The 11464-nt window shown below is 44.7% G+C and overlaps 1 protein-coding gene across 1 annotated transcript; it reads right to left on the bottom strand.

Moving 5' to 3' along the window:
- Positions 1 to 419: 419 nt before the first annotated feature.
- LOC118359540 (ADP-ribosylation factor-like protein 8A) lies at positions 420 to 4441 on the bottom strand. The gene is made up of 7 exons (XM_035738047.2): positions 4026 to 4441; positions 3274 to 3354; positions 2971 to 3044; positions 2766 to 2859; positions 2531 to 2598; positions 2379 to 2449; positions 420 to 2269 (listed from the first exon to the last, which is right to left on the bottom strand). Exons 1-7 carry the CDS (start codon positions 4146 to 4148, stop codon positions 2214 to 2216), a joined length of 567 nt encoding a protein of 188 aa, XP_035593940.1. The 5' UTR covers positions 4149 to 4441; the 3' UTR covers positions 420 to 2213.
- Positions 4442 to 11464: the final 7023 nt, after the last annotated feature.

Genomic DNA, 11464 nt, shown 5'->3' with positions numbered 1-11464 from the left:
AGGAAAACCTGCAAAATCATCAGTGTATCAAATACTCGTCCTCCCCACTGTATATCAGAATTATATTTTTAAGCATGTTTAAAGGCTATACAGTGTTTGTTGAGATGTACTTATTTTTATTTTTTATTATAATATTTAAAAAATTTGATAAACAATGGAGTAAAATAAGCTATTTTGGGTTCTGATGAGGTACGACAGTGGAACTAAGCTCATGAGGCATTTGTGATATATTCTTCAAGAAACAATGGATGTTATTTATTGCATTTATATGTCCAAAAATGGATATAATAACTGTAGATTGCACCTTTAGCCACACTAGTCATGGGAAGGGCAGTTCTCAGAGGTAGCAGTTGGTCGGAGCCACAGCTATTTTCCACATTGACTGGAGTGATTAGAAATGAGAGGCACTTTTCCTCAGGTTGTGACGAGTGCCGTGGCATGGATCCTTTAATTAGAGAACAACCAAAACACTACGTCTTCTCCCACATTGATTCTTTCATATACATGAAAACAGCCAGACAAACATACACATGACACCACATGAAAAGCACCAACCATCATTAACAATCTACAGCCACTGTGTGGCAACAATCATATGAATTCTGCAGACCATGTATAAAGTGGTTTTCACCAATGTTTTTAGTTATCATACATAAGCATATCCTATTAAAAACACAATCATCAACTTAATTGAAACAGTAATGTACAAACAGGTTAAAGCAGATATAGTATTTACTATATTTGCCATAAAAAAAAAAACAATTTATAGTTAATTCTCAAAGATCCCACAAATACTTATGCCCCAGCATGCAAACAAAAAAGCAGAGATGTTGTTGTGGTTGTCAATGGTTACGTTGGCCATGTCGGAGGTAATATATCATAGACATGGAAGTTAAATACAAAATTAGACAGAAGCCTTCATCGTTAGTTAATATGAAATTTCCAACACCTAGATTATATTGGCTGACACCTGTATAATCTCAATTTATCTGGGGGACTTCTTCATCACAGATGTTCAATTTCTAAATGGGTTATTCATGATCCTGTGATAACATGAAAACTGGTCAAATAGTAGCTGTACATTACTGGGTGGAAAGGAGCTATTGCATAATGATATAAATCAATGACAGGAAATGGGAAAAGAAGGATGCATAAATATAAACATTGATATTTTGTTTGTAAACCATGTGTTGCAGATATTGCTAATGGAAATTAAAAGTCCATGTTGCTTAGTTGAAAGAAAATCTTCCTGCTGTTTCTAAACTACCAAACATGTGTCAGGACAAGCAACAGACAGAAGATGACATAATGCAAATGTATATATATATATATATATATATAATCACAATAGAGATGACATCAAAGGACATCTTTAACAACACCTCCCATTAGCATTATAAAGAAAAGAGAAATGGAGAGACTTGTGCAAACTCCCAAGTATTTCAATCAAATGTTGTAACACTCCCTCTTCAAAAAGGTACATTGAGTATCATTACACACAGTACCACTGTTGTTGGGAAGTAATAGGACTATGGTCAAAGACAGTGGTTCCCAACCAGGGACACTACCCACAGGGGGGACCTGGCCTACCCACAGGGGGTACCTGGCCTACCCACAGGGGGTACCTGGCCTACCCACAGGGGGTACTTGAAGATCCATGAAAACATAGGCTTTCTGGTAAAATATACATGGGGTACTTCAGGGGTACTCTGGGCAGAGAAAAATTCAGCTGATGGCACATTAACAGAGAAAGGTTGGGAACCACTGGTCTAAGACATAAATACTGTTTGAAATGTGATATCAGTGTGGTAAAGTTGACTTTGAAGCTGCTAAGTGATGCAGTGTTCAGACTCCAGTCTTCTCTACTTATTGGGAACAGAGGTTATGTACTGTACAGTACTCTGCCCTGTATCTGGATCAGTTGAATATAAACCTCGATATCAACAGATATGGTGAAGTATGACATATGAACATCAGGGATGCCAAGTACAACTTTGTCCATCAGAGGTCATAGGTCACAAGAAGTGTTATATTACAAAAAGAAAATGAACACTGCAAAGAAAAGGTTTCCAGGCTCCATTCAGGAGAGTGGAATCAGGCGGGGTGGGGGGGGGGTATAGGCAAGAGGGTCATCCAAAGAAAAGGAGTATGGACAGGCTGGGGAGGACAGGGGGATTGGGACAGGTGAACGCCTGTGTCTTGAGATGAGGTTCTCATGAAGTGCTCCGCTTGGTTCTGGAGTGCTGGATCAGCCACTGTAGCGTGATGTCTGGAGGTGAAATAACAGATGTTTAAATGCCATGAAATACACAGGAAAACTAAAAAAGGTAACATTTTCTGTGATATAAGCTAGAACAAGTCAGACGTCAGATTCTTACCGATGTTGTCCTTTTCCTTGCAGGAGATGGAGTAACAGCAGATCTCTCTGTCTTGGATGGCCGAGAGGTTCCTGTGGACCACAGAGGAGACATGAGCATCACAGAGAAAGAGAGAGACACAGACGGACAAGACAGAGAGAGCTGATTCTTACATTCTCTCAATCAGCTCCTTCTCATCAAGTGCTCCAGGAAGATCCCTCTTATTCCCCAAGACAAGAACCTGTGAGGAGGAAACAACATTAATGAATCTTTCTTTAGACACTCAAGGGGAGCCCTGCATGACAAGACCAAGCAGTAGCAGAGGAAACACCGGAACGTTGGACAAAGTCCAGGAGTAGACCTACTGTAGCTACTAGATCAGCTAGCACTGTATGGGGGGGTACTCACAGGAATACCCTGGAGCTGGGGCTTGTCCAACAAGTTGTGTAGTTCATTTTTAGACGCCTCTGTCTTCTCTGGGTCAGCTGCATCAACCATGTACCTTAAAAATGATATGGTTTCAAAAGTTACAATAAATAGCCTTGTTTCAAATAAGCTACCAATATAATGGACCACTCCCTGCACAAGGGACTGGGAGGATGCTGTTACTCACACAATGGCACTGACTCCTCTGCAGTATCGCTCCCACATGCTCCTGAATCGAGGCTGACCGCCGATATCCCACAGCTAAGAAGAATGAGATCAAAACATCAGCACAGCATTGACACAGCATAGCTAATCAGTTTTCAACCTTTCACAATTAATAAAATAGCTTAAGTGAGTCACAGTCAATCACAGGGACCATCCAAGATCCCCCCCCCCCTCCACTTCATACTACTCCCTCTGTAAGCAAATAAGACATGAATCAAGAGATGACCAAGAAGTGGCCTGACCTCTAACCTGGCAGTATACGGACCTTGATGGTGACATTTCCCTTGGTGATCTTCCTCATGTTGAAGCCCACTGTGGGAATCATGTCTTCGCTGAACTGACCCGACTGCAAGCAAGGGGAAAGAATAAAGGGGGGTTACATTTTAAGTTATGTTCAAATCATCTGGGCCCAGTTTTTCAAAAGTTCGCTCGGATAGGGTTAATTCACAGAAAGAATAGAACAGTTGATTTATTGACTTGAATGGGGACTCCTGTTCTATTAATTACATTTCTATGAATTTAATAGTATTTGACAGCCAAAATCCAGATAGATGACTTATTAAAAAACTGGGGCCTGGCAACTAGCAATGGTTAATAAAATATGTACTGAAATATGGTAATGTTGCTCATAAAACTGTTATCCTAGTCAATTCAGGAAAGAGAGAAGACACAGACAAGATTGAATGCACATCAAGTGAACTGAATGAATACACCTGCTTGTCTTGACTAGACAGATGTGATGATGGACTAACGTTATACTGCTTCATGCCTCATGTGCATGTCGTTAGCTAACCAAACTAGCGAGGATCATCGCCACCGCCCGAGCATGTCTGGGACCACACAGAGCCAGCTAGTTTACCAGCTAGCTATAGTATCATTACAAAACATCAGGTTACAGAAACACGATTGAAACATATAAAACATGGTTATGATAGCAGAAGCTAGTTAAACACGAGCAAACATCTCGATCTGTTTAACAACAGCGGACACCATCAGAAGACAGCAGGTTGACCGTACCGCGATCACGTTAACGAAAGTTGTCTTGCCCGAATACTGGAGTCCCACCAATGTCAACTCCATCTCTTCCTTCCAAAACAGTGCTTTGAACCAGTCAAGGAGCTTGTTGATCAATGCGATCATCCTGGGCGCGTTGTGATGGCACTGCTACTGGAACTGGAGCCTGTTAGCCTGCTAGCGACAAGTTTGTCTAGCTAACTATCTAGCTTGCAGTGACAACACAGGGTACAGGATGTATTACTAACGGTGGAATAAACGTGCCTAATCGTGAATATTCACCAAACAAACTGTTTTGTGCGCAAGTATTGGCACTGTTATTTTTTTGAAGTAAGTTGTAGTTATCTGCCTTGTTTACTACGCCTCCTTCCTCCCTGTTTGTCTTTTCCTGCCTGACAAGGGTCGTCACTGGTTACTACAGCCACAAAGTCATAAACCCTGCCCATTTATACAATTTATGTTCTTAACGTGTGATTTTAAGCCTAACCTTAACCATAACATTAACCACGTGCTAACCGTATGCCCAAACTAAAATGAACACCAAAAAGCACATTTTTGTTTTCATTTATTTTTTCGACAAAGACCATTGTGACTTTGTGGCTGTGGTAACTAGTAGAACCCCCCTGTTAAGGGTTGTTCTTCCTCATTGGGTGGGGTTTCAAAATCGCATCAGCCACAAACAAGTATTTGCATCAGCGTCTCGTCAGCAACATTAAAAAAGTACTTCTGGTCGCGCAATTTCGGATTATTTTCAAAACAAAAGTGCCCCACGTGTCACAGTATCAAATCATACGTTATTTGTCACATGCGCCGAATACAACAGGTGAGGAAGACCTTACCGTGAAATTATTACAAGCCCTTAACCAACAATGCAGTTTTAAGACAAATAAGAGTTCAGAAAATATTTACTAAATAAACTGAAGTCAAAATAAATCAGCAACAATAAAATAACAAGGCTATATATTTATATGGGGTGCCAGTACCGAGTCAATGTGGAGGTTATATACAGGGGGTGCCAGTACCGAGTCAGTGTGGAGGTTATATACAGGGGGTGCCAGTACCGAGTCAATGTGGAGGTTATATACAGGGGGTGCCAGTACCGAGTCAATGTGGAGGTTATATACAGGGGGTGCCAGTACCGAGTCAATGTGGAGGTTATATACAGGGGGTGCCAGTACCGAGTCAGTGTGGAGGCTATATACAGGGGGTGCCAGTACCGAGTCAGTGTGGAGGTTATATACAGGGGGTACCAGTACCGAGTCAATGTGGAGGTTATATACAGGGGGTGCCAGTACAGAGTCAATGTGGAGGTTATATACAGGGGGTACCAGTACAGAGTCAATGTGGAGGTTATATACAGGGGGTGCCAGTACCGAGTCAATGTGGAGGCTATATACAGGGGGTGCCAGTACCGAGTCAATGTGGAGGTTATATACAGGGGGTGCCAGTACCGAGTCAATGTGGAGGTTATATACAGGGGGTGCCAGTACCGAGTCAATGTGGAGGTTATATACAGGGGGTGCCAGTACCGAGTCAATGTGGAGGTTATATACAGGGGGTGCCAGTACCGAGTCAATGTGGAGGTTATATACAGGGGGTACCAGTACCGAGTCAATGTGGAGGTTATATACAGGGGGTGCCAGTACCGAGTCAATGTGGAGGTTATATACAGGGGGTGCCAGTACCGAGTCAATGTGCGGGGTACAGGTTAGTCAAGGTAATTGTTGTAATATGTACATGTAGTTAGGGGTAAAGTGACTATGCATTGATAATAAACAGAGAGTAGCAGCAGCTTAAAAAAGGGGAGGTGGGGTTAATGTAAATAGTCTGGGTAGCCATTTGATTAGCTGTTCAGCAGTCTTATGGCTTGGGGGTAGAAGCTGTTAAGAAGCCTTTTGTACCTAAACTTGGCGCTCCGGTACTGCTTGCCGTGTGGTAGTAGAGAGAACAGTCTCTTCAGTCTCTTGGTGTGCTTGGACCAAGTTAGTTTGTTGTTGATGTGGACACCAAGGAACTTGAAGCTCTCAACCTGCTCCTCTACAGCCCCGTCGATGAGAATGGGGGCGTGGCTCTGTACTCCTTTTACTGTAGTCCACAATCATCTCCTTTGTCTTGATCACATTGAGAAAGAGGTTGTTGTCCTGGCACCACACTGCCAGGTCTCTGACCTCCTCCCTATAGACTGTCTCATCGTTGTCAGTGATCAGGTCTACCACTGTTATCCTGTATTTATTCATGATATATGACAAATAATTGTCTAAACATTACCAAAGATTCACATTTTTTCATATTTAAGTAACATTTGCATTAAATGTTCCAAAGTGACATAAATAGCCACAATGTGAATCACTGTATATGCAGTACATATTGGCTTATAGAGCAAAGACTATTAGGACAGCAACACTCTGTATATTCAGAGCTCCATGAAATGACACCACATTCTTCATATCCTACTCAGTACTCCCAACCCCACTTTTACATCGGCACAGAATAGTTTTTTCTCTATAAGGCAATATGTAATTTATAGCCCTACAGTGTATTGCATTGGGAGCAATGGAATGAGTGGAGTAGAAAGGGCTGCTGGGTATTTAGACCACAATCAGAAATAACACCATATACTGTATAATAGACTCTAGTGCTAGATCAATAGGGTCTGTACAATATATTTACTTAAGATTCAGCCATTTCTCAATGTGCTCCAACGTTTAATATTATTTATCACATATAAAGAAGCAATTCTCTTTAGTTTAGATTGATGTAGTTAAAATTTTGTAACACTATTTTAACATTATGCTCTCTGCAAAGCTGCACAAATGATTGATTTCGTATCATACGCATAGTGTTTTACTGCAGACTTTTATTTTGAAGGCAAATTCAGAAAACCGGAGTTCTCGATGTTGCTTCCGGGACTCTAATGTTGCTGCCATGATTGCTAATCAGAAACACCAAGTGAGAGAGGCGCTCGATAAAGAGGGACTCACCGCAAATGATGTTCTCAATTCACGACACTTGCCCTCTGCTGGAGAGAAGGGGATCGTCACCGTAGCTCTTCTGCCTTTCATTTTCGGTTTTACATATCAACATTTATTGATCAATTCTGTTTTACATATAAATATGTATTTATTAATCAATTAGCAAATCAACCTGGAACCTAGAAAAACAATACATTATAACCTACTACACTACCGTTCAAAAGTTTGGGGTCACTTAGAAACGTCCCTGTTTTTGAAAGAAAAGCACATTTTTTTGTCCATTAAAATAACATCAAATTGATCAGAAATACAGTGTAGACATTGTTAATGTTGTAAATGACTATTATAGCTGGAAATGGCTGATTTTTAATGGAATATCTACATAGGCGCACAGAGGCCCATTATCAGCAACTATCACTCCTGTGTTCCAATGGCACGTTATGTTAGCTAATCCAAGTTTCTCAATTTAAATGGCTAATTGATCATTAGAAAACACTTTTTCAATTATGTTAGCACAGCTGAAAACTGTTGTTCTTATTACTGAGTTCCGGTTCCGGTTGGAGCGAGCGGTCGCATTCGCACTTCGCTCTGCAGGTTGTATAACTTTTTCATTACATTTCATTATAGTACAACGGTTGATTTGTCTAATCTTAGCAATTCTTCTTAGCTAGCTACATAGCCGTCCTTGTATCAGAGATAATTGCATAATTATCGTATTTCGTCGCCCTAACGTAGCCTTCACTGCTATTCGCCCAGGAGCTAGCTAACGCTAGCTAACGCACACAGATTAGCATCACTGTAGTGCTATTCACTCAACTGTACGACTTGATTAGTTTACTGTTAGCTAGCTACATAATCTTAGCCATTCTTCGTAGCTAGCTACATAGCCGTCCTTGTATCAGAGATATTGCATAATTATCGTATTTCGTATTTCGTCGCCCTAACGTAGCCTTCACTGCTATTCGCCCAGGAGCTAGCAACGCTAGCTAACGCACACAGATTAGCATCACTGTAGTGCTATTCACTCAACTGTACGACTTGATTAGTTCAGTGTTAGCTAGCTACATAGCTGTCTTTGTTTCCAAGATAATTGTGTAGTTTAGTGTGTGTAGCCTTGGAGTGATTATCTTAATTCACTGAGGTTCGCTAGCCAGCTATTGTCGTTCTTTTAACTCAACGTAACGTAAACAACACTGCTAGCTAGCCAGCTAGCCCCCGAATAGCAGCACTGTAGAAATTATTACACTCAACGGAACGACTTGATTAGTGTAGTGTCAACAACGCAGCTACTGCCAGCTAGCCTACTTTAGCAGTACTGTATCATTTTAATCATTTTAGTCAATAAGATTCTTGCTACGTAAGCCTAACTTTCTGAACATTCGAGACGTGTAGTCCGCTTGTCATTCCAATTTCCTTGCATTAGCGTAGCCTTTTCTGTAGCCTGTCAACTATGTGTCTGTCTATCCCTGTTCTCTCCTCTCTGCACAGACCATACAAACGCTCCACACCGCGTGGCCGCGACCACCCTAACCTGGTGGTCCCAGCGCGTACGACCCACGTGGAGTTCCAGGTCTCCGGTAGCCTCTGGAACTGCCAATCTGCGGCCAACAAGGCAGAGTTCATCTCAGCCTATGCCTCCCTCCAGTCCCTTGACTTCTTGGCACTGACGGAAACATGGATCACCACAGATAACACTGCTACTCCTACTGCTCTCTCCTCGTCCGCCCACGTGTTCTCGCACACCCCGAGAGCTTCTGGTCAGCGGGGTGGTGGCACCGGGATCCTCATCTCTCCCAAGTGGTCTTTCTCTCTTTCTCCCCTTACCCATCTGTCTATTGCCTCCTTTGAATTCCATGCTGTCACAGTTACCAGCCCTTTCAAGCTTAACATCCTTATCATTTATCGCCCTCCAGGTTCCCTTGGAGAGTTCATCAATGAGCTTGATGCCTTGATAAGCTCCTTTCCTGAGGACGGCTCACCTCTCACAGTTCTGGGCGACTTTAACCTCCCCACGTCTACCTTTGACTCATTCCTCTCTGCCTCCTTCTTTCCACTCCTCTCCTCTTTTTGACCTCACCCTCTCACCTTCCCCCTACTCACAAGGCAGGCAATACGCTTGACCTCATCTTTACTAGATGCTGTTCTTCCACTAACCTCATTGCAACTCCCCTCCAAGTCTCCGACCACTACCTTGTATCCTTTTCCCTCTCGCTCTCATCCAACACTTCCCACACTGCCCCTACTCGGATGGTATCGCGCCGTCCCAACCTTCGCTCTCTCTCCCCCGCTACTCTCTCCTCTTCCATCCTATCTTCTCTTCCCTCTGCTCAAACTTTCTCCAACCTATCTCCTGATTCTGCCTCCTCAACCCTCCTCTCCTCCCTTACTGCATCCTTTGACTCCCTATGTCCCCTATCCTCCAGGCCGGCTCGGTCCTCCCCTCCCGCTCCGTGGCTCGACGACTCATTGCGAGCTCACAGAACAGGGCTCCGGGCAGCCGAGCGGAAATGGAGGAAAACTCGCCTCCCTGCGGACCTGGCATCCTTTCACTCCCTCCTCTCTACATTTTCCTCCTCTGTCTCTGCTGCTAAAGCCACTTTCTACCATTCTAAGTTCCAAGCATCTGCCTCTAACCCTAGGAAGCTCTTTGCCACCTTCTCCTCCCTCCTGAATCCTCCCCCCCCCTCCTCCCTCTCTGCAGATGACTTCGTCAACCATTTTGAAAAGAAGGTCGATGACATCCGATCCTCGTTTGCTAAGTCAAACGACACCGCTGGTTCTGCTCACACTGCCCTACCCTATGCTCTGACCTCTTTCTCCCCTCTCTCTCAGATGAAATCTCGCGTCTTGTGACGGCCAGCCGCCCAACAACCTGCCCGCTTGACCCTATCCCCTCCTCTCTTCTCCAGACCATTTCCGGAGACCTTCTCCCTTACCTCACCTCGCTCATCAACTCATCCCTGACCGCTGGCTACGTCCCTCCCGTCTTCAAGAGAGCGAGAGTTGCACCCCTTCTGAAAAAACCTACACTCGATCCCTCCGATGTCAACAACTACAGACCAGTATCCCTTCTCTCTTTTCTCTCCAAAACTCTTGAGCGTGCCGTCCTTGGCCAGCTCTACCGCTATCTCTCTCAGAATGACCTTCTTGATCCAAATCAGTCAGGTTTCAAGACTAGTCATTCAACTGAGACTGCTCTTCTCTGTATCACGGAGGCGCTCCGCACTGCTAAAGCTAACTCTCTCTCCTCTGCTCTCATCCTTCTAGACCTATCGGCTGCCTTCGATACTGTGAACCATCAGATCCTCCTCTCCACCCTCTCCGAGTTGGGCATCTCCGGCGCGGCCCACGCTTGGATTGCGTCCTACCTGACAGGTCGCTCCTACCAGGTGGCGTGGCGAGAATCTGTCTCCTCACCACGCGCTCTCACCACTGGTGTCCCCCAGGGCTCTGTTCTAGGCCCTCTCTTATTCTCGCTATACACCAAGTCACTTGGCTCTGTCATAACCTCACATGGTCTCTCCTATCATTGCTATGCAGACGACACACAATTAATCTTCTCCTTTCCCCCTTCTGATGACCAGGTGGCGAATCGCATCTCTGCATGTCTGGCAGACATATCAGTGTGGATGACGGATCACCACCTCAAGCTGAACCTCAGCAAGACGGAGCTCCTCTTCCTCCCGGGGAAGGACTGCCCGTTCCATGATCTCGCCATCACGGTTGACAACTCCATTGTGTCCTCCTCCCAGAGCGCTAAGAACCTTGGCGTGATCCTGGACAACACCCTGACGTTCTCAACTAACATCAAGGCGGTGTCCCGTTCCTGTAGGTTCATGCTCTACAACATCCGCAGAGCACGACCCTGCCTCACACAGGAAGCGGCGCAGGTCCTAATCCAGGCACTTGTCATCTCCCGTCTTGATTACTGCAACTCGCTGTTGGCTGGGCTCCCTGCCTGTGCCATTAAACCCCTACAACTCATCCAGAACGCCGCAGCCCGTCTGGTGTTCAACCTTCCCAAGTTCTCTCACGTCACCCCGCTCCTCCGCTCTCTCCACTGGCTTCCAGTTGAAGCTCGCATCCGCTACAAGACCATGGTGCTCGCCTACGGAGCTGTGAGGGGAACGGCACCTCAGTACCTCCAGGCTCTGATCAGGCCCTACACCCAAACAAGGGCACTGCGTTCATCCACCTCTGGCCTGCTCGCCTCCCTACCACTGAGGAAGTACAGTTCCCGCTCAGCCCAGTCAAAACTGTTCGCTGCTCTGGCCCCCAATGGTGGAACAAACTCCCTCACGACGCCAGGACAGCGGAGTCAATCACCACCTTCCGGAGACACCTGAAACCCCACCTCTTCAAGGAATACCTAGGATAGGGTAAGTAAGGGTAGGTAATCCTTCTCCCCCCAACAAGATTTAGATGCAAGTGGCTGTTCCACTGGTTGTCATAAGGTGTATGCACCAATTT

Source organism: Oncorhynchus keta, chromosome 27, assembly GCF_023373465.1.
Source record: "Oncorhynchus keta strain PuntledgeMale-10-30-2019 chromosome 27, Oket_V2, whole genome shotgun sequence".
Lineage (NCBI taxonomy): Eukaryota > Metazoa > Chordata > Actinopteri > Salmoniformes > Salmonidae > Oncorhynchus > Oncorhynchus keta.
Note: the sequence above shows the minus strand (reverse complement) of the source record. Positions and strands in the feature narration are given on the sequence as shown.